The sequence below is a fragment of the Nothobranchius furzeri genome, chromosome 3 (assembly GCF_043380555.1).
Source record: "Nothobranchius furzeri strain GRZ-AD chromosome 3, NfurGRZ-RIMD1, whole genome shotgun sequence".
NCBI lineage: Eukaryota > Metazoa > Chordata > Actinopteri > Cyprinodontiformes > Nothobranchiidae > Nothobranchius > Nothobranchius furzeri.
Window position 1 is genome coordinate 89,069,629 of NC_091743.1, and position 27,669 is coordinate 89,097,297.

The 27,669-nt window shown below is 44.8% G+C and overlaps 1 protein-coding gene across 4 annotated transcripts in view; it reads right to left on the bottom strand.

Annotated features, from left to right (window-relative positions):
- Positions 1–1,185: 1,185 nt before the first annotated feature.
- dock11 (dedicator of cytokinesis 11) overlaps positions 1,186–27,669 on the bottom strand; it is a 129,646-nt gene continuing 103,162 nt past the window's right edge. For 3 of the 4 annotated variants that reach the window (XM_054736296.2, XM_054736303.2, XM_054736311.2), the window contains 13 exons: positions 24,327–24,509; positions 23,987–24,100; positions 17,340–17,555; positions 16,316–16,373; positions 14,646–14,752; positions 14,382–14,504; positions 12,744–12,857; positions 11,676–11,822; positions 9,961–10,171; positions 8,178–8,368; positions 7,974–8,074; positions 7,741–7,879; positions 1,186–1,442 (listed from right to left, as the gene is read on the bottom strand). In XM_054736296.2, coding sequence (XP_054592271.1) covers positions 1,353–1,442; positions 7,741–7,879; positions 7,974–8,074; positions 8,178–8,368; positions 9,961–10,171; positions 11,676–11,822; positions 12,744–12,857; positions 14,382–14,504; positions 14,646–14,752; positions 16,316–16,373; positions 17,340–17,555; positions 23,987–24,100; positions 24,327–24,509 — 1,794 coding nt within the window. In that variant the 3' untranslated portion in view covers positions 1,186–1,352. Of the gene's footprint in view, positions 1,443–5,460; positions 5,477–7,740; positions 7,880–7,973; positions 8,075–8,177; positions 8,369–9,960; positions 10,172–11,675; positions 11,823–12,743; positions 12,858–14,381; positions 14,505–14,645; positions 14,753–16,315; positions 16,374–17,339; positions 17,556–23,986; positions 24,101–24,326; positions 24,510–27,669 lie in introns of all 4 variants that reach the window. The other variant, XM_054736313.2, reaches the window with a different exon arrangement.

The window sequence follows — 27,669 nt, forward strand, 5'->3', positions numbered from 1 at the left end:
ATTTCCTGTTCTCGTACAACTCTGACCTTCTGTTAACACGTTAGGCTAATTTTGACTCATCTCAGGAGCAAAATATTAATAGAAAACAATAATATTTACTAAAAAGTGATCTTTCAGGGAGCAAAAACACCCGTTATTGTGGAATGAGTGCTCTGATGTGAATTCATAGTGAGAGGCGAGTTTTGACTGGAAACTCTCAGATACGGATGACAGGCCAATCACTAATTAAACCGATCATGCTGAATACCGGACTACTCTGATGATCAGCTGATTTCTGGGGTGCATTTCTACTTCATGACCATCTTAAGGTTACAATAGAAGATGAGCACCAACTGCTGGAGTAGTTTTCGGACACTTGGCAGCTAACTGGTCCCGTTACGACGGCTGCAGAACCCGCTTAAACACCTCTGAATGGTCCTTTTAAAGGAAACTTCATAAACGAGGTTTTATGAAAGCGCTGGAGCCATTTTCACAAGGCTACACGCAAACTAGCCGTTAGCCCACCACTCTTGCAAGATGTAAATGGAGACCTCTCACAAAGCCCACAACGTTTGTAACTTCCACACAAACACACGGTTCAAACGGTTGAAATATTCCTGTAAAACTTTGACTAAAGCCCCGTTTCCCCTGGTTTGACATTATTTTAACAATCACCATCTTTAAGGTATAATTTTGGGGTCAGCCTCTGTTGTTGAGACCCGTCTGTTGTTTAAGTCTCTGGAATGCACCAAGGGCCTACAAATACAAGAATTTGCATACTAGTACATCTGAATGCTTTCGGTTTTAGGGCGTGTCGCAACAGAACCGGTTGAGTTGGTAAACCTAGTCACAGCATGTTTGTTAGCTTAGCACGAGTGACTCGTCTGTGAGCAAAAATCAACAGAGGCAAGACCGTGGTGTATCACTCAGGGGAAGGAGCAGAGGAACAGATGTAGGAGTGACACCGGGGTGCTGCATAGATCTCAAGGGGGGCGTTGCTCCAATACAGACGAAACTCTTTTTTGTTACCAGGTCAGAAAAAAGTGCATCACTACCTGGTTTTACTCGGCGTTAACTCACATGCACACATTCGGTCTGAGCTGCTGAAATACATTCTGATAAATACTGATTGCTCTCGTTGTGTACTTTGCCTCGACGCCGGCCCAAAACTCCACTGAACATTCAGGAGAGATGCAGATAGACAGATCTTCACCAGGAATGGGGTGGAGGAGTTCTAGCAAGAGCAGGCAGGTAGCTGCCCTCCTATCACCCACTTTACATCCTGAAGGGAACAGCAATAGGATAAACACGATGGAAGGAGGTTGGAGGGGGTGGTGTGTGTGTGTGTGTGTGTGTGTGTGTGTGTGAATAGGTCAGCCCAGGTCGGAGGACGTCCCACTGATGGCACGAAACACATGAAGGGAGTTCTGCAGCAGCGAACGCATCATGTCCTCCTGGTAGATCTGGAAGGTCCAAAGGAAAAACACAATTACAATAAAACAGTCTTCACCATCATGACCACTCCGAGCTAACACAGTTAAAGGGACTTTACGGACTTTTGAATTTTTATGCTCGTGATCGCCCCCTCAGGCCAAAAGCGTAACAACAGCTTCAATAGTAGGCTCGTGCACGAGGCGCGCATGCTGTACGTGCACACTCCTTAACAAAAACAACAGCTGAGACAGTCCCGTGTGTGTGTGTGTGTGTGTGTGTGTGTGTGTGTGTGTGTGGCCCAGAGGACAGAAGAACACAGCAAATTAATAAAATAATGTGCCTCTGTCTCTGCAGCTGCACTTTCTCGTCGGCCGGCCGAACGTGCAGTGTGTGTGAGTGTGTGTGTGTGTGTATGTGTGTGTGTGTGTGTGGCCCGGAGGACAGAGGACAGGAGAACGCGCAGCTAATTAATTAAATAATTTGGTTCTGTACCTTTCTCTTCAGCACAGCCGACAAAGGTTTATGATGGGTCAGTCCTCCTGCATGCTCAGATCATTCCCTTCCCTTGCTTGAAAAATTGTTCCAAAATGAAAGTTGAACCCACATCTTTTTTATCTGTGAGTTCAATGCTGTTCGGCGAGTCTCAAATAAAAATTTGGGCATCTTACTGTAAAAAAAAATACCATTAATGTAAAAAAGAAACTCTAAATAACAAACTATATTCACACCTGGAAATCGAACCCAGGTCTTCAGCCTGAGAGTCTGACGTCTTACTAGGTGAGCTAAAGCACCAGTAACATTAGATGTATCTAACATTTATATCCTTGATGACAGCTGAAACAACGTCAAACCAAAGAACGGTTCGGAGTGAAAATGGCTATTTTGTTGCTAATTTGCAGGAAATATCTAGAAGAAAGTTCTACAGAAAGTAGCTAAGGGTCCTCAGAAATGTAGCTAGCTTTGTCACTAGGCGTTAGGAACAGCGACAAAGTGGCACTGCCTCTCTCTCTGCTGCTAAAGCTACGGATAGCAAATGCTACGGGCGATGCCTGAGCGTGAACGCGCATGAAGCAGCCTGCTCGACCCGAGCATCTCTCTTTTTCTGTGATTTTACAGAAAAACAGGCAATCACAGTAAAAATGCCAGGGCTCATTCTACAGGACCAGGGCATTGCAGGAGAACGTATGAAGAAGACATTTATTATTTCTATACGTGTTTGGGCTGTCACACTTCCTTATAGTCCCTTTAATACATGCTAGCTCAGGCCTTTTCACCATGCTAACAAATCCAACCATTAACCCAAAACGAAGTCAAAGTTACATTTAGTGCATGCATCAATAATAATCCTCTCCCAGTTTTAAATGGCCTCCAGATCATCAAATGTCCTCATTGCTGCCTTATTACAACTGCTTCAATCCCTTAATTTCAGTTTCATGCAAATGCTGTCTAAACCTTTCACAACACGAACGTCACAAGGACAGTTTCAGCAGCAGCACTTATTATAACACATCACTTCCTGATCATTTAGAACAGAGTATAGAGAGACTAGAAGAGTCAAAGAAAAACGTAGAAGTTGACATCCTTTGAAGATGTCCCTCAGAAGACCTATGGGGACTGCTGAACTGCTGTATAAAGGCTTGTTAATGACCTAAGGCATGTCCTTCTAGAAGAGTGGGACATCAGGCCTCAGCAGACCATCAAAGCACGAGACGTTGTTGAGAAGCTGTAGTTGATGCTCGATATCGCGTGACAAGTTTATGAGACACTGATGTTTTTGTGGATGTTGACTCTGCAGTCTGGCTTTAGTTGCAATAAACTATTTAAGATGAGGAAATCATCATTGCATACTTCTACCTAAATGTCCTACTTTCATGAAATAACACTGCTGCAGCAGTAAGCCAAATATCCTCAAGACTAGGGATGTAAGAAAATGTCGATTATGGCAATATATCGTGATATTTTCCCCAGCGATATTACATCGATATTCAAAAGCTGTGCATCGAAAATATCGATATCACAATATATCGTGATATTTCCCCCCAGCAAAATTATATCGATATTCAAAAGCTGTGTATCGAACATATCGATATCGCAATATATCGTGATCTTCCCCCAGCGATATTATATCGATATCCAAACGCTGTGTATCAAAAATATCGATATCGCAATATATCGTGATATTTTTTCTTGTAAAAATGTATCGATATTCAAAAGTCATGTATCTTTTTTTTGGAAGAATTTACATGGAAACATTTGTGTATTTTCTTTTCTTGTGGTGCAATTCAAACGCCGACCACTAGTTGGCAGCAGTGTGTAATGGGTTTTGTTTCTACCATTGAAATGTAAATCCCTCTGTTAACGGTTAAACATGTTAAGTATCAGTTTGGACTGTTTATTGAATTTTCCTATAATAAATTTAGTCTAAAAATCGCCAATATCGTCTGACTGAATATATCGCAATATATCGTGATATATTGTATCGTCTCCCCTGTATCGTAATACGTATTGTATCGCCAGAATTTCACCAATACACATCCCTACTCAAGACCGTCTTCAAATGGCTCCAAAAGCCAATATTTTCTTAGCAGTTCAGGAAATGTATTCATATGTGGTTGCAAATGAACGCCTCTGTGAATGTTTTCATTACACGTTTATTTTGGCAAAAATATCAAATAATTGCAGCTAACCTTATTGCCAGTGGCGTCAGAAGAGCTACATGTCGCTGAGGATGGCGACAGATAAAAAGGATCAGATGAAGTGATTGTGTGATGGGGTGTAAAGGCTTATAAAATTACATAAGTATTATAAAATCTAGAGTATTTGAGCTGTCTGAAGACAGGGTGCTCTTATACTAGCTGTTAGCTCATCAGTCAGAAGGTAGTAGGATGTTGGAAACACAGACAATGAAACAAAGCATGCTTTTTGACAAACATGCAACACACACACACACACACACACACACACACACACACACACACACACACACACACACACACACACACACACACACACACACACACACACACACACACACACACACACACACACACACACCAGGGTAACAACATAAACAAACCAAAACCATGAGTGTGTAACATTAAAGGTCTAACGTAGCTGTTAAGAGTCTGGAGGTGTGACGGTAGGAGTGACAGTAGCACGACGTCATAAACAATCCTCCTCTGGTCCCGCCTCCTACTTAAGGAGACAGGTTGTGCAGCTACAGCTGCATGACTGCATGTTTAGAAGCCATCTGCTTCCATTAGGATCTGGGTGCTGGCGCCACGTCCTCAGACAGACCGTGGTTTTGAATACGCTTTCCCATGTGTGGCTATGCAAACACCCAACCCTTAACCAGGACAGCAATGTAATCACTATTTGATTTAAGGTAGGGATGCACCGATACGATACTGGCACCGGTATCGGCACCGATATCGATACCAATATCAGTGTCGGTATCGGTAAAAGTTAACCGATACCAGGAACCGATACCAATGCAGTTGCTTGAAAGTGGCTTCATTGTAACTTGTCATTTCTGTTCAACTATTTTAGTTTTGTGATGATTTCCATTCATATATTTTACTTTTTATCTACCTCAAAGTCTTTTTCTGTTGAAAGCAGAGAAAAAAATAAAATCTGTATTCCAAATCATTGCATTTTTTGGTGTGGTAGAAGTATCGGTATCGGTAATCGATATCGACGAGTACCCAGATCCAAGCATCGGTATCGTATCGGTTTGGAAAAAAGTGGTGTTGTTGCATCCCTAACTTAAGGCACCTCTCGTTTGCACGTGTACAACATGATGAGTAGTGCCAGTGTTGGCTGAGATCCAAGGCTTTTTGTGTTTCCGACAGGATCGTCGGAGGAGGAAATCAACGAGAGCCAAACACCTCCCAGCTGTCCACTTGAACAGAAAATCCTCAACTTCATGGCTGCTCCACCAACATCCCTCCACATGAACCCTTCAGCTTTTGTGTTCATCTATAATTGATCTGGACGGAGACGTAAGCCACAAAACAAGATAAATGGGTGAAACAGAGAGATTTTTACCTGTTGCTCCTTAAAGCTAAGGGCCAGCCCATTGGGAAGAAAAACAACAGTAGCACAGTTAGTTCAGTCAAAGCAAAGGTCAGATGTCAGCCAGTAAATATAAACAGTACTGGTGATCTGAGGTTTTCATAGCTGATTTCACCTCTTCATCCAGGATGAAATCGTAATGCAACAAACAGCTTGTAGGATTATTTAGAGGCACCGGTGCACGCAGCCTCACCTCCGTCAGTGCGGCCCAGGGCGGCCGCGGCTACAACGCAGCTCGTCTCCATCAGTGTGTGAACGTTTGGAGTTGTCTGACTCAGAAAGGTGCTGTACAAGTGCAGGTCTTAATTCTTTCTGCCTCAAATGATCAAAGTTATACAAACTCCCCCAATTATGCTTTAATATATTTAAGGATCCTGTTGCAAGCTCTCGCATGCCAGAAACAATGGAGGTAATAAACATACATACAGTCATAAGGAGCGCAAAGATAAGCGAGAGCCTGTTGCTGCGAGTGGAATCAGGCAGGTGATAAGGAGGAGTGGTCCAACTGGAGACATCTCAGGATGTGAAAGTCCTCCGTGGACGAGTTTTGGACTTTGGGTGAAACCGAAACCAGCTTACAGATATAACGATCATATGGGTTTGGCTGAGATATATAACTGACAAATGATCACATGCAAAAGTGCAAATCAAAGAAAGTGCTCATTTTAATTTAGCACATGCAAGCAGCCGGCACCACAAAGAATTTTTTCAAATCCATACCCCCTCATCATGGTAACTACACGTATGAGTTCATATGATGCCGCATTTCAGTTGAAGGCATCGATCTGGCAGTAAAGGAGGGAAACAGCGCTGCCGCACGTTAGCTTGGCATGAATGAATCCATGGTTCGGCGCTGGAGACGGCAGCGGGAAGAACTCATTCACGCCAGCTTCACCCGGGGATGATGACAGCAACACGGACATCGCCACAGAAAAGGTATGTGATGAAGCTCTTCTGAGGCTGTTCAGCTCCAACACTGAAGAAGAGGACTTTAATGGCTTTAGTGCGCAGGAGGAAGATGAGAGCAAATGACTTCTTCTAATAGGCAAGTGTGTTTTATTTACTAACCAGGCATGTTTTGTGTGCAGTTGTTATTTTCTAATCATCCAGGGCTTATTAATGCTGTGTCAGCGCTGTTCTTTTCTTCTAAACATGCAAATGACCGGTAATAACGTGTCAGTGCTGTTTTTATTTTATAACATCCAGAAATATGAATGCTATCAGTGCTGGTTTCTTTTCTAAGCATGCAGGCACGTTCACCCGTGTTTAAAATTCCTTTTGTTGAATTAAAACAACAACGAAAAACCTTCGTGTAACATCTTCCTGTCTAATTATCGTACGTTATGGCCGTGCATGCGCTGTGCGCCGGAGACCTGCATGAGGCTGCTGCGCCGCGGCTTGTATTCGAGTGTGGTGTGTGTGTGTGTAGAAAACCTTTTTTTTGTTGGTGCGGCTTATATTGAGGTGCGCTCTATAGTCTGGATATTACGGTAATTTCACTCTGGAAAAAGAACGGTTGAAATCAATCATTAAAACTGCAAACTAAACGTGACCTCGTGGCAACGTAATCTCCATCTCTGGTTGGTTCTATTCTCATCGAGCTATTTTGGTACATTTGGGTTTAAAGGACCAAACGGCAGGCGACTGCGAGACATTTGATATGATGGATGGAATCAGTTTACCAGGAAACATTCAACAGGAAATTCAGTTTGGAATCATTGCTGGATGGTAAATGAACCGTTTCCTGCTGAGTCATTATGGCTCGCCTAAGTCGGATCATAAGCAGAGTTGAACATTAAGCTGCTGAAACGTGACGAAGGCTGCTGAGTGACGTAGACGTGGGTGAGAGGGAGCAGAGTGCACACGTCTACCAACATCGCCCTCATCAGCGTCCGCTGCGTCGACACGAAAACCTAAAGTCAGAGAGAATCCACCTCACTGCAACACACACACACACACACACTCGCACACAAGCGCGCACACACACACACACGCACACTCGCGCACGCACGCACGCACACACACACACACACACCATCTTCAGCAGCCTCGCCTCTGTCAGTGTGCCCCAGGGCAGCTGTGGCTACATCGTAGCTCATCCCCACCAGTGTGTGAATGGGTGAATGACTGATGGTGCTGTAAAGCGCCTTGGGGGGCTTGGAGAACTCTCTGAGGCCCCTGTGGCCATGTTTTTATGGAAGCAGTGTCGTGTCGGAGCTTCAGCTGAAAAGCCGAGTGAGAGTTTAGCTCTACCTGCTCATGGATGATGTCTGACAGCTCCTTCACCATCTCTTTGAAGTTGGACTTCAGACCTTCATGGTACTCCAGCTGGTCCTCCTTAATGAGCCTCTCGTTGATGTCCAGGGCCATGCTGCAAGCCTCCACGAAACGCCTGCACGTGTTAGCAAAAACCAGCAGGATAAACTGGGAGCACTCGTCAAATCAACAAGAAGCTTCCTTGTTTGGTTAATGAGGTCAAAGGTCACCTGAAGATGTCTTTGAGTTCTTTGGCTTTCTTGCTGCCTGATGGGTTTGGTTTGCTGTCATCCAGGAATGCTCTGGCGTACGCCATGGGGCCCGCGTTCACCTGCGGCAAGACAACATACCTGTGACTGTCGAGCGTCTTGGCAACAACCAGAGAGGACAACAGCCTTCCTGTCAGGACCACAGAGCAGTCCATCAACACCGACCTGGACAGAGACACAGCCCTGCAGTTTGAGCTGCAGCTGGATCATGTCCACCTCCTGGCTGGAGCACAGCTTCGCGAGCTCCGCCGTCCGAGCCTTCATCTCGTCGATGGCCACGTCCACGGGCTTCAGCTCCGCCTGCTTCTCCCCCACCACCTCGATGCGCTTCTTCACATAAGGGAAGGTGTGGGCAGCTGGAGGAGAGAGAGCAAGCAAGCTGTTCGGATCAGGAGAGGAAACAAGAGAGAACAAGCCGAAAACAGCAAACAGAAGCAACATTTCTCAGATGCTAGCTCACGCTCGGCATCGAAGGTCTCCGAGTCCATGAAGGAGTTTACGTCAACGTTCATGTCCTACAGATCTTACGGTGTGACTGCTACACCAGGGTATCTGCAGGTTTAAGGGAGCCAAATTTAAGACTTTTTAAGGCCACTTTGACCAAATTTAAGCTATTTAAGCAGGGCAGCAGTAGCTCAACAGGTTGGGTGGGTAGTCCAGTAATCTGAAGGTTGCAGGTTCGATCCCGGCTCCGGACAGAGAATTCTGCTGTTGTGTCCTTGGGCATGACAAGTAACCCACCTTGCCTGCTGGTGGTGGTCGGAGGGACCGGCGGCGCCTCTGTCAGCGCGCCCCAGGGCAGCTGTGGCTACATCGTAGCTTATCACCATCAGTGTGTGTGTGAATGGATGAATGATGCACTGTAGTGTAAAGCCCCCAATTATGGGGAGGGTGGCTGCTTATACTGAGCCAGGATTCTCTGGAGGTTTCTTCCTGTTAAAAGGGAGTTTTCCTCTCCACTGTCGCTGCATGCTTGCTTAGTATGAGGATTGCTGTAAAGTCACTGACACTAGTCAGTGACTTGATGCAATTTGCTGGGTTCCTTATATAGGAAACATTATTTCTGATTGGCTTAATGAACTGTGAATTGGAATGTTTATTATGTGAAGTGCCTTGAGACGACTCTTGTCGTGATTTGGCGCTATATAAATACACTTGAATTGAATTGAAAGCGCTTTGGAGTCCTTACTCTGACAGGTGCTATACAGGTGCGGGCCATGTATCATTTTTAAAAATTAAAGCTATAATTTCCAGCTATTGCCTGGAACCGGTGCTAACCACGCCGCGATCGTGGGATTAGCCATCCAGCTACCATTAAACTTCCACGTCCCCATGGCGCAAGCTCCCACTAGCTTAACCAGCTAATGTGCTCATCTAAAAATAGTCCCCTTTCACAACCAACTGCATGTGTACGGTTCCGCTGATGCCAACATCGTACACAAAAAATGCTGAACACCGACTAGAAATTCATGAAAATTGAAATAAAAGAATCTTGTTTATTGGGTCTTTGGTAAATTAAGACCTCTGGAAACTGTATTTGAGGATTATTTGTCATTTTTAAGGATTTTTAAGGCCTTAAATTTGGAAAAGCTAATTTAAGACTTTTTAAGGACCCGCAGATACCCTGTAAACAGACGTACCGGCACATGACTGTTAGCAGTGGCAGCCATTTTTATTTGGACCAATTCCGATATTTAATCATTTGTTGGTGTAAACAAAGAGAATTGTGAGTTTCAGTAAAATCCATCCAGCGGATCATCAGATTTTCAGGAAACAAACACAATAAAGTAAACAGAGCAGAAGCGAAAGCATCAGCTCGCTGCTGCAGGACTGTGACTCGATCCAGGTGAAGAACCGAGCATCCAGCTGTTGTCCTTAAGCAGGTCACAGATCAGTGTGTGAGAGGTCACAAGCCACAGGGATGCATTAATGACGGTGTGGGCCATACTTGTGAGGACGGTCCTCCTCTTGCACTGCTCCTCCACGCCACCGTGCTTTTTGCCCGACATCGTGTATGGCGTCTCAAACACGAAACGGCTGATGTTGTGACATTTCTCAAAATCCGTCTTCTTCTCCGGCGCCTCCTTCTCATCGAAGTATGGCTTTACGAAGGTCACCTGGATGTGAGCTAACCTGGAGTCCAGCTCTTTGGGGTTCACCTGTAAAGCAAAGGTCAGCTTTAAGCAGGGTACTGGCCAGAAGCTGGTAAAGTAGCCATGCCATCTTGTTGTGGGGTGGGTGGAGTCACGTGCTGCCGTTCGAGTAATCGTTATGTTGTGGTATAAAGGCTGACAATTTGGCTTTAAGTGACAGAAAAGGTTAAATCACATGGATCATCAGCGATGGGAATAACGCGTTACTAAAAAAAAAATTCTTTCAGTAACGAGGAAACTAATTAATTACGTCTTCTTTTATCAAAACGTCGTTTCTGTTACTGATAAGGAAAAGCGTGCGTTAAGTGGCGCGGTGTGTTGACGCTGTCATCAGCTGATCAGGAGCTGAAGAGGCAGATGTTTTCATCCAAGAGCATCACGGCCGTGAAGAACGAGGAAGACGTGATGAATATCTACGGCTGCAGGCGTGAATCTGCAGCCGTGCCCTTCTTAGCGTGACAGCGGGACGTCCCGAAGGTCCGCTCACCTGTTCACCGCTCAGACGTCCTGATCTTCTACCTTCCTAGATCATCCAGCTGTAACCTGTTCCTGATCATGTCTTTAGTCCCGCTGTAACACTGATGCATCAGTCTCAGACGTCATGGAGCTCAGGTGTTATCAGAACTACCTGTGTGTGTTTACCACCCAGCTTCAGCTCTTCTGTGGTTGGGTCTGACCCACGTTAGTAAATGTAAGTCCTCCATCAGGCTTGTGCCTCTTCTAGTGTCATTTTAAAGGATTTTATTTATTTATTTATTTAACCATTACTAGATTACCAGCAACAGAAATGCTGCTAAAAACACACAATTATGTGAAGCTGGAAAAATTAAAAAACTGTACAAAATTACATTCATTTCTGTAATTTAACTAGACTGAGAGACCATCTAAAGGCTCGGGAAACTTTACAGGTGTTTCTATTTGCAGTTTTAAATTTTAGCTGATTGGGGTCTTGTTAAATATTACACAGTGACCTTTTCATAGTCTAGATTAGTGTAATGTTCCTGTTAGTAGTTCCTCCTGTTAAGTACTTATTTATTTAAATTATTCAGGTTTATAAAAAACATTTGGACATACATTTTATTATGTTCCAGTCATTTATATTTCACTATTGTAGTAATTCTTGCATGCTTTAATGAAAAAAGTAACTAAGTAGTTATTTTTCTTGGTAATTAGTTACTTTTATAATCTCGTAACTCAGTAACTGAGTTACTTTTTTGACAAAGTAATCAGTAACTATAACTAATTACTTTTTTAAAGTAACTTTCCCAACACTGCGGATCATAAGTCAGGCTTTATTTCATTAAACGGAGTCGGCGTCCAGCTTTTCTAACATCTCTGAAGAAAGCAGAACGACTTTAGCCGTAGGGCTAAAAACCTAAAAGACTCCTTCACGTGAACATTTCTGTACCTCATCCTGCAGAAAAGATATCATCTAATGAATACACCAGTGGTGAGGCTGTGATGCCAGCTGCCCACTTTAACTACCAAACCTGCTGTCCGTCTGCCCCACCTTGTTGGAGTCCTGGATGATCCGGACGTTTTCTTGGCCAAACTTCTCCCCGTAGAGCGTCAGCAGCCGCTGGGAGATCTCCGACAGGCCGGTGAGTTTGGGCTCTTTGTAAATGTACTCCCTCCCATCCTCTTCTTCGAAGAAGGCCTGCTCAGAGAACAAATAACTAATAATAAATATAACGGTTTCATACATCAAGAGACACCATATAACACACACATTCACACACACACTGTTTAGCAGAAGATAAAAAACTTTTCCACTCCTAAATGATCTAGTATTTGGAGTATCAGTCAACTCCACTGGTCAGCCATGACCTTAAAGAAGCAACTGATGTCCATTCACCAGGGAAGGGTCAAAGGTCATCATTAAACTAGGGATGTAAGAAAATGTCGATTATGGCAATATATCGTGATATTTCCCCCAGCGATATTACATCGATATTCAAAAGCTGTGTATCGAAATTATCGATATCGCAATATATCGTGATTTTTTTCTTGCAAAAATGTATCAATATTCAAAAGTCGTGTATCTAATTTTAGGAAGAATTTACATGGAAACATTTGTGTATTTTCTTTTCTTGTGGTGCAATTCAAACAACGACCACTAGTTGGCAGCAGTGTGTAATGGGTTTTGTTTCTAACATTGAAATGTAAATCCCTCTGTTACGGTTAAACATGTTAAGTATCAGTTTGGACTGTTTATTGAATTTTCCTATAATAAATTTAGTCTAAAAAATCGCCAATATCGTCTGACTGAATGTATCGCAATATATCGTGATATATTGTATCGTCGCCCCTGTATCGTAATACGTATTGTATCACCAGAATTTCACCAATACACATCCCTACATTAAACAATGGGAAGTCTATTACTCCACAAACAGTGGAAAGTATTTAGGACTGCAGAGATCCCAGCAAGTTCACCCAAGGGTCAGAGGTAAATATTCAGAGGAAAGATTTTCCTACTCTACAGCTTCATGTGAGACTTTTCAGCCGGGGGTTAGAGGTTAAAGGTCATGACAGACCCCCCCCCCAAAATAACCCCAGAGCTCTGTAACAACCTCACCTGTCCATAAAAACCAACCCTGAAGTAGGTCCCGAGCAGCCTGCGGCCAGACTGGATCACCTCCATGATTTTGATGTAGGCGCGGTGCAGCGTGTCGTACAGTCGGCTGAGTTTCTGAAAAACAAAACATCTCATCATAGCAGGATGTCCATTAAAGGTGCGGAACACTGAAACCCTTTTTTAATCATTATTTCTGATTATAGTCAATCAGATTTTTGTGCAGGCTGAACTTAAAATAGTCTCCTACACCTATCTCCTGCTTTAGCTTCTGACAGAAAACAGACGGTGAAACTCTAGGATTAGAAAATCCTGACAGGTCTACGTCACGCTGTCACTAACACTCATGGACTCACTCATCCTGACTCACGGTAGGAAAGGTTGTTGTTGGTTTAGCGTCCAGGAAACAGCAGAGAACCTCTCGGCTAGCAGAAGCTAACTGTTAGCATTATCAACCGCACCACACAGCAGAACTCCTCAAGGCTTGTGTTATTTGTGGAGGTAAAACATCCACTCTGCTAAAAAAATGGAGTCAGTGGTAGAGACGTGTCGCCGTTAGCAAATCAGAGTTGAAATGTTAAAATATCAGGAAATAATAGTCCGGATCCCGCCGTCTGAAGCTACTTTTGCCTTCAGCTGTGTACTTCCTAATTATGGCGAGTCTAAAGCTCTGTACATGTAGGGGACAGAGGCATTATGGGTAGAATGATGAAGTTTTAAAATAACATGGAGAAATAATGAGGTGTGTGTGTGCAGGTTTGTGTGTGTGTGTGTGTGTGTGTGTGTGTGTGTAAAGGACTAGTAAAACAGGAAGTAACCCAGATTACTGTTACGCCCCGGCTCGAGGGATTGCAACATTAGGTGGAGGTTCAGAGACTTTGTGGGAGATGAGTGTTTTTCACAATAAAAGCGGCCTACAAAATGGTAAATGGCCTGTATTTGATATAGCGCCTTCTAGAGTCCTGGAACCCCCCAAGGCGCTTTACAACACAATCAGTCATTCACCCATTCACACACACATTCACACACTGGTGGGGATGAGCTACAATGTAGCCACAGCTGCACTGGGGCGCACTGACAGAGGCGAGGCTGCCGAGCACTGGCGCCACCGGTCCCTACAACCACCACCAGCAGGCAACGTGGGTTAAGTGACTTGCCCAAGGACACAACGACAGCGACAGATTGAGCGGGGCTCGAACCTGCAACCTTCAGATTACGGGGCGAGCTCTTAACTCCTGTGCCACCGTCGCCCCCAGGGCCTCTCTAACAGCCACACAGGCCGAGGCCATCAAGTAGACCTCTCTGATCCGTCTCAACTCTTTAAAGTTGCACCAAACAGCCTTTTAGGCCACACCCACTGGTGACAGGCTACACAAAGCCAGACCAATGGTGACAGAGCGACGTGGGCATGGCCAATCAGCTGGTTGCACGGTTTCTCTCATTTCAAGATATACATTTCTTTCCTATAATCCATCCAGCACACGGACTAGAATGATCAGAGACATTAAACGTGCAACAGTTGCTGTCGGAGCCCTGACGACTCAGAACAAGCCAAGAAGGTTGGGACCAATAAGTGGAGAACTGGATCTCCTCTGATCAAGCCACCGACCTTCCCATAGAAACCAGGCACCGTTCCCGTACCTCGTACTCGTTACGCTTCTCGTAGATGGGGATGATGAGCTTGGCGATGTGGGTGATGAGTTCGTAGCGTTCAGCTTTCCACAAAGCTTCAACACAGACCTCCAGGTGCTCCAACAGGACCTCCTGAGAAGGAACAGTAGAACCCATGCAGACACCATCTAAATATTGCTTTGTTGGAGTTCGTACAGTCAGGACCTCTGACCTTGTCGTGTGAATCTGCTTTTGCAAAAAAACAAACCAAGAAAACATGAGCAGAAGCCACACCTCAGTGTAATAGACATCCTGTATTCCAGTGTCTTCCTTCATAGCTGCTTCCTCTTCGATGTTAAAGGTGACCTTCTTAAACGCCATGAGGCCGCTGGGAAACAACTCTGACCAGACACACACAGAACACCTTTTGAAAACCTTGTATAAAGTAAAAAATACACATGTCACCTATACAGCTGCATAAGGACATAAACACTCGGATCTACTCCCCGCTGCTTGATTTGATCTTACACTGAACTATTAGTGTGTTGTGGTGGTGCTGAGTTCATCTAAGCTACACGGAAACCTGAAGTAGGGCTGAGAACAACAACAACTGCCTCACATTTGTTTAGAGGATTATCTGAAAGAATGATTTGCATGAGATAAAGACGAGTTGTGAGGCTTTTCTTTGGCTAGACGTCTCCTTTGCATGTTGGACGTAGCAGCGGACTGTGAAGGATTTTATCAGTACTGCAAAACATTTTCCTGAAGGACCGGTGTCTGGGGCCACCACTGTTTGTCAAGTCTGCAGACTAGCATCCATCTAAAAGGCTAGGCTATCCAGAGTTATCTCTGCAGTTATGCTGCGTAAGGGGTTAATTTACATCTACTTAATGGACCATAAGACATGAGATTCCATAATGAATGTAGGTGGTCTATGTGGTCTGTGTGGTCTACAGGCTTATGGTTGGTTTATGCTTGACGCGTCCGCGAGGTCCGCACGGCTCCGCGCGAAAAAGTTGTGTCATTTTAACAACCACGCCCCTCCACCGCGCCTCCGCACGGCCCAGAATTTCCGCAACGCGCACCTCGGAAAATTTCTAACCACGCGGACGGACGGACGCGGAAAAACATGGCGGACCGGCAAGAACTAGTATGGCAGAGGTTGGTAAATACAGACATTTGTATGATTCAGCTCTCAGAGATCACCGTGATCAACATGTTGTTAATAATTCTTGGAGAGAAATAGCTCGCACTGTCGGAAAAGACGAGGACGCTGTTAAAAATGCTGGAATACCATGTTGTAAACAGTAATTTCTACTTCTACTATGGTGTAGTGTTGGATGCATGCCGTAGAGCTCCATGCTGCCCCCTACAGTTTGGGAGAATATTGGCTCACCGCAGAGACGAGCCGCATGAACCATAAACGCTGCGAGTTGTGAAGCGCGTTCCATCCGCGAGCCGCATCACCAAGCGGAAAATAAATGCGTCAAGCATAAACCAAGCTTTAGACTGCTGGAGGACACACTGACCACTTTCCACACTCGACTACTGTCTTCTACTATCTGCTCTTTAACTGTATTATTTCCGGCTATTTCAGCTGTTAACTTTATTTTCTCTCTAAGTGTTTTTCTCCCCAGAAGAAGCGACAATGATGTTCTGCTGAGCTGTGGTGGCCTCATGGAGGGGGCCATCGTCTAACACACTGCTGCTAACCACTTAAACATTCTCCCTCTCCTGATAATAACTTTTTACTGTCTTTAACGTTGGATGTGCTACTACTAGTTTACCCGTCTAATTATAGATCCACTAGGATAAATACAATAAAGTTTATCTCTCACCAAATAGAATATTTACTAAGAAATCACAATGTAACCATAGGCACACTACTTGGTATATATATTGTGTGTGTGTGTGTGTGTGTGTGTGTGTGTGTGTGTGTGTGTGTGTGTGTGTGTTGGACGTACTTTTCCTGTGCAGGTACTCTGTAACCAGCGCACCCACATGAACATAACACATGGCAGCCTGCAGACACAGAAAACTCGGTGAACAAGAGGAGAAACCAGACGTGATCTTTAACAGGTTCATAAACGAGCTCTGGAGACTATCGCGGCCATGGCGGCGGGGCGTCACGCGGACGGCTTCGGTTCGCATATTTAACTTGAAAGTGACTTTCCATCAGATCAAAACTGGCTCCTAACGAACCTCCACAACATGCAGTCAAACCTGAGAGATGGAACGTTGGGAACGTCGTCCCGGCGTCCTACGAACGTCCAGCTCATTCAGGTTTATGTTGAAGTAGTTTAAAAGGATTCATATTACATTACACTGTGAGAAAAAAGTATTCTCTGAAAATTCTAAAATTACTGTCAAAAGAATAAGAGATGAAACGTGAAAAAATACATTATAGAGATAAATGTTTTAAACAAGTTACTGAAAAAACACCCAAAAATAAAAAGAAAAAATATACAAATATTGACTTTTTTAAGGGATATTCTGAATATTACTGAGGAATATTCATAATGTTTTACATTAGAAATGGTTTAAAAGAGAAATTTTGAAAAATGCAGGTAAATAACAATTATCTAAATAATAATAATAATAATAAAAATGAAACTGTGTAAATATTTAAAGTGTCTTTATCTAGAACTAACTAGAGTTTGATGTTTACTTAATTACACGCTGAAGTGGGTGGCGTTGCACCATTTAGTTGCAGGAGCGACACCCATCACCTTATTTGTCACAAACACCCAAAAGATCTCCCAGAGGAGGAACCTGAGAATGGGGGGCGGGACCCACAGGCTGCTCGTGTGTTTGTGCAAGGCGACAGTGTTTGTCTGATCTTTATCACCCGAGCGGAGGCAGATTATTACTGAGTAACTGAGAAAGTGGAGATTTTACGCAAACATGAACTGAAACAACAAGAAAAAGACACACCTGTGCTTCTTGTTTTCACACAACACACGCAACAGGAACCAGAGGAGGAAATACCTCAGACAGGTCTCCATTCTTCAGGTGAGCCCTGGCCATGCTGTCCAGCCAGGTCCGTCGGAGCTCAGGTGTGCTGGCGTAGGAGCGGGCCAGGCTGTACTGCAGGTCCAGCAGCATCTCTGGGTCTTTCTCGTGCTCCTTCATCTGGGCGGTGGCCATCAGCACCGTACGGATCCGTTTGGTGAGGCCTTTCACCTCCGAGGGGAACGCCGTGGACTGAACCAGAACCAGAACAGGATCAGGATCCAACTTCATCAGTAAATAAGCAGATTTCATTCTGCCTTACATCTTCTCAGGAGAACAGCACAGGGTGGTGGAAATCAAAATCTGTCTGCCTTATCGATGGGTGTCTCTCAGCGGCACCAATAAAGGCGTCTTATTTTATGTTTAAACAAGGAGAAGTGGACCATAAACCATGCTGGGGGGTAAATGGTAAATGACCTGCACTTGTATAGCGCCTCTCAGAGTAAGGACTCCAAAGCGCTTTACACTACAGTGTATCATTCATCCATTCACACACACATTCACACACTGGTGGTGATGAGCTACAATGTAGCCACAGCTGTATGGCGTTTAAAGCGTGCCACAACCCGTGCACGCGCATTGGGTCCACAGCGCGCGTGTGAACGGGACTCGCGAGCGCAAATATACATGGCGAGAGGTCATTTGTGCACTGAGAGGGAGCAAACTGTGTCTGTGAGCGCACAAGGATGTGCACAAGTGACAAACCTGCGTGCGCGCGTTGTCAACGAGCACACGGCAGAGGAAAACGTGCGCGCGCGGCAGCCTCTGTGCGCGCTCGGCAGCCTCTCTGCGCGCTCGGTTTCTGACTCCTGCTCGCTCGGCTGTAAGGGCTTTTGGCACTCTGGAGGCGTGGCCTGTGGCAGAACTTCCCTGTCCTCTGATTGGTTAGTTTACCCCGCACTTTACTCTCTAGCTATCTATATAAAAAAATCTGGTATTCAGCAGTTGCTGGCTTAGCTCAGCTGCGAGAGCGGGTGACTCTCACTCTAGAGGATCCAGGTTCGAGTCCGGGCAAGGAAAATGTAGTAGATGTCATGTTAATTTTTCTTAATTTCAGGTATTTCACAGTTGTGACCGTTCAACTGTCATTAAACGTCCGAATGTTTGCTGGGCAGTGTTTTAAAAGGTGCACATAAGCTAGATGATTTTAACCATATAAAATTACATTTTTTGTGATACTGGAAAAATACATACTGAAATAAAACTACTGGTTGAAAACTTTATGACTGTGGTTGTACAATATATGACTCACTAATACACTGCAAACTCCCTTAGAGTGGGGCTTCCAGAGAGAGAGAGAGAGAGAGAGAGAGAGAGAGAGAGAGAGAGAGAGAGAGAGAGAGAGAGAGAGAGAGAGAGAGAGAGAGAGAGAGAGAGAGAGAGAGAGAGAGAGAGAGAGAGAGAGAGAGAGAGAGAGAGAGAGAGAGAGAGAGAGAGAGAGAGAGAGAGAGAGAGAGAGAGAGAGAGAGAGAGAGAGAGAGAGAGAGAGAGAGAGAGAGAGAGAGAGAGAGAGAGAGAGAGAGAGAGAGAGAGAGAGAGAGAGAGAGAGAGAGAGAGAGAGAGAGAGAGAGAGAGAGAGAGAGAGAGAGAGAGAGAGAGAGAGAGAGAGAGAGAGAGAGAGAGAGAGAGAGAGAGAGAGAGAGAGAGAGAGAGAGAGAGAGAGAGAGAGAGAGAGAGAGAGAGAGAGAGAGAGAGAGAGAGAGAGAGAGAGAGAGAGAGAGAGAGAGAGAGAGAGAGAGAGAGAGAGAGAGAGAGAGAGAGAGAGAGAGAGAGAGAGAGAGAGAGAGAGAGAGAGAGAGAGAGAGAGAGAGAGAGAGAGAGAGAGAGAGAGAGAGAGAGAGAGAGAGAGAGAGAGAGAGAGAGAGAGAGAGAGAGAGAGAGAGAGAGAGAGAGAGAGAGAGAGAGAGAGAGAGAGAGAGAGAGAGAGAGAGGTTCTTGCCTCATTAATGTATTGTTTATTTTTTTCAGTATTTAATTGACAAATTATCCTTTCAAATAATTAATTGATGAGTTACATAATTGTCCATTTAGAATTGTTGAATGGACTGAGTCAAGTTTGGTGCACTTTATATATTTCAAAATATGTTTTTTTTAATGATGCATATAAATAATTTAAATGTTAATTTAATGAAATATTTCTATTTTTTCATTACCTCACCCTTGTTTTGACAAAAACGGGACCTTGCTGGATAATATCATGGAGAAACTATTTGTTCACAGTACATGGCTCAGTGAGGATCTGTGTAAAGGAGGAGATGCTCAGAAATCCTTACTTTTGTTAAATCAGTTGTTGAACCCCCACTCCTCTGTTTGGTCTCCTTTCTTATTACAGCCCACCACTTCCAGTCTGGGTTGTAACAATCTGCAGACAGATTTCTGAGCATCTCCTCCTTTGGTACACAGATCCTCACTGAGCCATGTACTGTGAACAAATAGTTTCTCCGTGATATTATCCAGCAAGGTCCCGTTTTTGTCAAAACAAGGGTGAGGTAATGAAAAAATAGAAATATTTCAATAAATTAACATTAAAATTATTTATATGCATAATAAAAAAAAACATGTTTTGAAATATATAAAGTGCACCAAACTTGACTCAGTCCATTCAACAATTCTAAATGGACAATTATGTAACTCATCAATTAATTATTTGAAAGGATAATTTGTCAATTAAATGCTGAAAAAAATAAACAATACATTAATGAGGCAAGAACTTTTTAAACTTGAGCATACCTACACCCACAAGTCTATTTTTACCTGGTTAAAACCATCTAGCTTATGTACACTTTTTAAAACACTGCCCAGCAAACATTCGGACATTTAATGACAGTTGAACGGTCACAACTGTAAAATAATATCACAGGAATTAGGAAAGAATAATATGACATCAACTCTATGTTACTTGGCCGGACTCGAACCTGGATCCTCCAGAGTGAGTCGCCCGCTCTCCCAGCTGAGCTATGACAGCAACTGCTGAATACCAGATTTTTTTTATATAGATAGCTAGAGAGTAAAGTGCGGGGTGAACTAACCAATCAGAGGATAGGGAAGATCTGCCACAGGCCACGCCTCCAGAGTGCCAAAACTCCTCACAGCCGAGCGAGCGGAATTAGGAACCGAGCGCGCAGAGGCTGCCGAGCGCGCACGTTTTCCTCTGCCGTGTGCTCGTTGGCAACGCGCGCACGCAGGTTTGTCACTTGTGCACATCCTTGTGCGCTCACAGACACAGTTTGCTCCCTCTCAGTGCACAAATGACCTCTCGCCATGTATATTTTCGCTCGCGAGTCCCGTTCACACGCGCGCTGTGGACCCAATGCGCGTGCATGGGTTGTGGCACGGGTCTGACGCGATACAGCTGCCCTGGGGCGCACTGACAGAGGCGAGGCTGCCGAGCACAGGCGCCACCGGTCCCTCCGACCACCACCAGCAGGCAAGGTGGGTTAAGTGTCTTGCCCAAGGACACAACAGCAGAATTCTCTGTCCAGAGCCGGGATTGAACCTGCAACCTTCCTATTACTGGACAACCCGCTCAACCTGTTGAGCTACTGCTGCCCCAGCCCCAGGTAAAATTATAAAGCATCAGAAATCATAGGTCTACGGCAGCCTAAACACCTGAATGCTGCTTAAAGAGCAAGTCACCCCCAAATCAACCTTTTTGCTACTAAACTATATAAATGAGCGTCTTGTAGCGTGATGAAGGAGCTGTTCCACCGAAGGTTACTTACCCGCTCTCCTCAGGAAGAACTAATCTGCATGAAACTGCTTCAAGGTCTCATGCATTTGCTTCTAAACTGTTTCCTTTCCAGCTCAGGAGAAGAAAGATGAACTCTTTCTTTTAATAAATCAGAAAAACTCTTTTTAATAAAGCTAATCAAACAAAGTGTTGGTCCAATAATAAAATGTGAACCATTCTGTGAAATGACAAAGTTTATGATTAGTAGATTTTAATAAGTAATTTAACTTTAAATATTTCCTCTAGACATTCTCATCCACGTAAGGTTAAAAAGTCACATGACACATTTCCTTTTTCTGATCCAGTCAGAATCTTCCAGATCTGACGGAGGCGTGGTTTTGGTGGTGCTTGGTAAATCCCCTCTTGGTGTCCCTTGTTGATTCGACCATAAACCAAAACATCTGAAGTATAAAACTATGCCCACGTCATCTTTAACGCCAGTTCAAAGCGTTCTAGAGAAGTTGTCGGAGTGGCCAATCCGTAACTTTCCTCTTCAGCCGAAATAACCAACGACACGCTGGATAAAATCTGTTGCTGTTCCACCTGCTGCAACGGTTCCTTTCAGAATAAAAGCTGAATCATCACGACCCAGGTTTGGGTCTCGCTAGATGCCAATAAAACTGTCGTGACCCGGGAGTATCTCAAGACTGGGCTGGTCAGCAGTCGCGGCTGTGCTACAGGCTTCGGCTCCAGAAAGGTCCAAGCTGGACCTCTACACCTCCTGATCTAACGGGGACTTCCGCCAAGGGTACGTAGACCGGCAGAATGGCGTCTCAATGTGTGTTATAATCTCCAACCTAAAGCTTAGAGCGAAGACAACATCTTCACTCCCATCAGAACTAATCGTTTCTCCAGATTTGCTGGTTCTGAACAACATTCCACATTACACCATCTTCAGTCTCACTTCACCTTAGTTACACCATACATTTAGTGTTAAAGTTAGTCTAGTTTTAATTTGTTTAGTAATAAATCTTTAAACTTTTAAAACTTGACTCTCATACTCTTGTCTCTGAGTGAATACCAAGTGTTACATAATCCCTGCAATAAAAAGTTCCAATCTTCAGGTTTAAATTATACAAAGATCCATAAGATTTATTTCATATTTCCTATGGAATCTCACGTCTTATGGTTCATTAAATAATATGTAAATGTAATCGTTACAGTCTAATCGTGCTGCAGACACGTGAAGTCAATAATTTGGCACTTTAGTACATCTTAGTTAAAATTGAAATATTCTGCCAAAAACGGCCACTTTTGTGCGGTCGTTAGATAAAAACTCTACACTGTATTTGAATTTAAACCTGCCATCGCTATTGGCTAAAAGGTACTCTATGATGTTAGCAGGAACATTACGATGTCACGATGTTGTGGGCACCTGTGTTAATGTATTTGTTAGTGGCTCCGCCCTTTCAGTCTGCCAGGCAACAGTATTTGTTGCATTTTTCAAACAGGAAGTGGGAGTTGAGTAAGACTCAGGGTATCTGCAGGTTTATGGGAGGTAAATTTAAGACTTTTAATACCTTTTTAAGGCCACTTTGACCAAATTTAAGCTTTTTTTTTAAAATTCAATTTAAACTATAATTTCCAGGAATAGCCTGGAACCGATGCTCACCACGTCGCGAACGTGGGATTAGCCATCCAGTTACCAATAAACTTGCACTTCCCCATGGCGCAAGCTCCCGCTAGCTTAACCAGCTAACGTGCTCATCTAAAAATAGCCCCCTTTCACAACCAGCTGAATGTGTACGGTTCCGTTTATGTCAGTATCACACACAAAAAATGCTGAACACTAACTAAAAATTCACAAAATTTTTATAGAAATAAAAGAAACTTGTTTATTGGGTCTTTGGTAATTTAAGACCTTTGGAAACTGGATTTACTGGAAACTGGATTATTTGTCATTTTTAAGGATTTTTAAGGCCTTAAATTTGAAAAAGCAAATTTAAAACGTTTTAAGGACCCGCGGATACCCTGGACTCTGGTAGGGGGTGACTTGCTCTTTAAGAAGACACAAAGCTTCTTATAGAAATAAAACAGATGCAAAACTATGAAATTAAATGAGTTAGTTGTGAGCTGGGCCCTTCCTGATGTCTACAATAAATGTTCAAAAACAATAAATACAAATAAAACACATTTTATCACATTGAATAAAATATACTATAAATCTACAGTCCTGCAGCCGGGAGGCGGAGGGACACTAAAACTGTACCGTTTGATGGATCATTTGATAAATATAGTAAAACTGCTGTGGGGGAAATCTAAATGGCCTGTATTTGATATAGCGCCTTCTAGAGTCCTGGAGCCCCCTAAGGCGCTTTACAACCCAGTCAGTCTTTCACCCATTCACACGCTGCTGAGGATGAGCTACGATGTAGCTACAGCTGCCGTGGAGCGCAGGAGAGACGGTCAAACATAGGCGCCACCGGTCCCTCCAACCACCACCAGCAGGCAAGGGGGGTTGAGTGTCTTGCCCAAGGACACAACGACAGAATGAGCACGGCTCGAACCTGCAACCTTCCGATTACGGGGCGAGCACCTAACTCCTGTGCCAGTGGCGTGTGTGATGTCATCACACTCATTTGAACCTAACTTAAAATCCCCAAGAAGCCTAAAACTTAAATTGGGATTGAGTCAAACCCAACAAAGGTATCAAAACACCAGTTTTGTGGGGTGGACCCCACCCGGGTGGACCCCCACCCCCCTGGGACCCGTTTAAACTCTGAATGATGTAAAGTTTACCAGGAGGGGCCTCTTCACCTGGTTCATCAAACTCCTAATGTCATCTGTGGGAACACTTAGACTTTTTCCTCCATCAAAGACCAACTTTGTGTTTTCTCCTATAATCGAGCAGCTGTGGCGGGTGTTGCTGCACCAGAGTGCTGCTCTGCTCTACCTTCATAGCCTTGTCGCTGTTTGCAAAGTTGTTGATGATGGACAGAGACTCCTGGAAGCGGGAACTTCCCGTCAGCGCCACGTCGGAGATCAGCTGGCTCACTGCGATGATGATCTGAGGGATAGTAAGAAGTCAGGGCAGGAGATGAGTAAGACGGAGCTTTAGACCGACTGTGTTACGGGAATCCAGAGGGAGCTAATGGAAAAGCCGTTAGCCACTCTGTTAGCAGAGCTGCCTCACCTCCTACTACATTCTGCACCTCCTGCATGAAAGCTGACGAAGTGCTAAGAGGAGTAAATCCCAAAAGGATAAAGGAGAATAAACAAGTATCTTCGTCTACCTGCAGGTGTGTGCGGAGGAAGGTCTTCCTCTTGGAGAACTCATAGTTGTTCCTCATCAGCAGGTAGAGCAGCGAGGACGCCTCGGCTCTCAGGTGGCTCAACTTGGAGACGCAACATTTCAGCACCTCACAGCAAAGGTCCTCGCACAGCGTCACGCGGCCCTTAAAGAGCACCGATGGGAACTGACAGGACAGTATGTTAGTGGATTAAAAGCGGATTGTGGACAGGGACTGTGATTAGGTAGCACATAGGGGAACATGGGGGTACAGCAGAAAGACAGCAGGTGACTACACCCCCCAAAGTGCTTAACAACACATCCAGTTCTTCACCCGTGCACACACATTCACACACCGGCGGTGATCAGAATCAGTAGAGTTGTACTTGGTGCAAGAAAAAAAGAGATAAGCAAATATAGATAAAATAATATAAAGTAGCAACAATTACAGAAACGGCTGTTGTTTACAAGACCGTGTCGGTACTGATCAGAGCAGAGCAACACAGGGTCATGTGACTGAAACCAAGCAACTGGAGTGGGCAGTCCTAAGATCGTCACTCATGAGTCCAACAGCAGAGAGGACGAAACTGTTCTCGTGGTGAGAGGTTCCGGTCCGAATGGATCGGAATCTCCTGCCAGATCGGAGAGAGTCAAAAAGACATTGTCCAGGGTCACCGTTATCCAACCTGCACACCCCAAAGTCCTGATGGCGTACAGGTCTTGTACAAAGAGGAGCTTGTAGCCAACGACCTCAGCTGCAGCCTTTTCTTGTCCCTGACCCCGGCTTTCCACGGGAGCCGTCAGCAGCACGTTACTGCAGCAGCACGTCTTGCTCGCGTAAGCTGCTGCGTGGCCCTTCCCACGAGACGCGAAGCAGCAGGGGAGCGGCTGTCACCGACCGAGCACGAAGTCACACGAGTGACTTCGTCAGTAAACACAACAACAAGCAGGAGAAAACTACAACATGGTTTGTGTTTCATGTTCTGTCCGTTTTATAATCGCCAATACGGACCTGAAAAACAAAGGAGACCGCTAGCTAGGTGATAACTTCTCACGGGGCCGCACAGTTAGTAACCTTTTTTAAAGTAAAGCAACCGGAAGGCAGTACGTTCTTTATGCTGAAAATCTCGGGAGCTTCTCTCCATTTCCGCGTCCGATTTCCTGTCTTTCCTTCCCCAAAAATGTCGAACTTGACCCGTTTCAGAGGCGTCGCGCGTAGAAAACAGAACCGGCGCGTAAAGGCCGCGACATGCTGCTCCTGAGACGCGGCCGACTCGCGCTGCTGTCGGCTCCGGTGGAAAAGGTTCTGTTGACCACAGCGGTTCCTATCAGCAGCTATGACGTGCTGCTGACGGCTCCTGTGGAAAGCCGGGGTGATGGTGGCTCCAGCGTACCACACGGTGGTTGGCGAGTTGCAGATGGACTCGACTGCGGTGTAGAACTGCCTCATCGACTGTGCTAGCACCATTCTTCAGCTCTCCTCTGCTGGGCCTTAGTTATGACGGAGGTGATGGTGGGCTCTTGGGGGATGTCCACCATCGAGATGGGAGTGTCAGACAGGGTTATGGGGGGAAGTAATGAGCTACACTGTAGCCACAGCTGCCCGGGGAACACTAATGGAAGCAAGACAGGTGCGACCAGGCCCTCCGTCCAGCTCCAGCAGGCAAGGAGTGTGAAGTGTCTTGCCCTCGGACACGAAAGCAGGATTCTCTGCAGTAAGCTGGGAACGGCCCTACGACCCTCCGATTACCAGTCAATCAGCCCAACCTCCTGAGCTACTGCCGCCCCAGTGGAGCCAATGACCTCAGCTGCAGCTGAGTTTAAGTATCTCGGTGTCTTGCTCACGAATGAGGAAAAACATAAAACATGAATGATTTTTAACTGGCTGACAAGTTTGAAAGTAAACAAACACAGGATGATTACGTGCAACAACTGCGGCAGACTGAGTGGAACTTGATTTCGCAACCCTCCAGTTACGAGAAGGGCACTCCACTTCTCTGCCACCGCCTCATTTATACTTCTCTGTCTGCGTTGGCATGGAGACACACAACACCATTGTTCTCGCAAGGGCAGACGGAGTACGGCCCACTTCTAGACTGCAAGCCTGTGATTGGTCAGGACGCCGCTTCCTTTCTTCCACTTTGTCAACAGCACCGTCATCCCTCCCCAAAAAATAAACGAGGACTGAACATATCTAGCGACGGAGCAGATTGAAGAATGTCTCTCAGGAAAAGTCAGACGATATGAACTTTAAAGGGACATTATGGAAGTGTGACAGCCAAAACATGTATAGAAATAATAAATGTCTTCTTCATACGTTCTCCTGCAATGCCCTGGTCCTGTAGAATGAGCCCTGGCATTTTAACTGTGATTGCCTGTTTTTCTGTAAAATCACAGAAAAAGAGAGATGCTCGGGTCGAGCAGGCTGCTTCATGCGCGTTCACGCTCAGGCATCGCCCGTAGCATTTGCTATCCGTAGCTTTAGCAGCAGAGAGAGAGGCAGTGCCACTTTGTCGCTGTTCCTAACGCCTAGTGACAAAGCTAGCTACATTTCTGAGGACCCTTAGCTACTTTCTGTAGAACTTTCTTCTAGATATTTCCTGCTAATTAGCAACAAAATAGCCATTTTCACTCCGAACCGTTCTTTGAACGTTGTTTCAGCTGTCATCAAGGATATAAATGTTACAGATACAAAGGATGTCACTGGAGCTTTAGCTCGCCTAGTAAGATGTCGGACTCTCGTGCAGGAGACCTGGGTTTGATTCTGGATGTGAACATAGTTTATTTAGAGTTTCTTTTTTATATTAATGGTATATTTTTTACAGTAAGATGCCCAAATTTTTATTTGAGACTCGCCGAACGGCATTGAATTCACAGATAAAAAAGATGTGGGTTCAACTTTCATTTTGGAACAATTTTTCAAGCAAGGGAAGGGAATGATCTGAGCATGCAGGAGGACTGACCCATCATAAACCTTTGTCGGCTGTGCTGAAGAGAAAGGTACAGAACCACATTATTTAATTAATTAGCTGCGTGTTCTCCTGTCCTCCGCCCCCCCCCCCCCACACACACACACACACACACGGGACTGTCTCAGCTGTTATTTTCGTTAAGGAGTGTGCACGTACAGCATGTGCGCCTCGTGCACGAGCCTACTATTGAAGCTGCCGTTACGCTTTTGGCCAGAGGGGGCAATCACGAGCATAAAAATTCAAAACTCCCTTTAAGGTAGGAACAGCTCTTGTTGTGTTGAGGTGTGTTTACATCACCAGGGCTCATTCTACAGGACCAGGGCATTGCAGGAGAACGTATGAAGAAGACTTTTATTATTTCTATACATGTTTTGG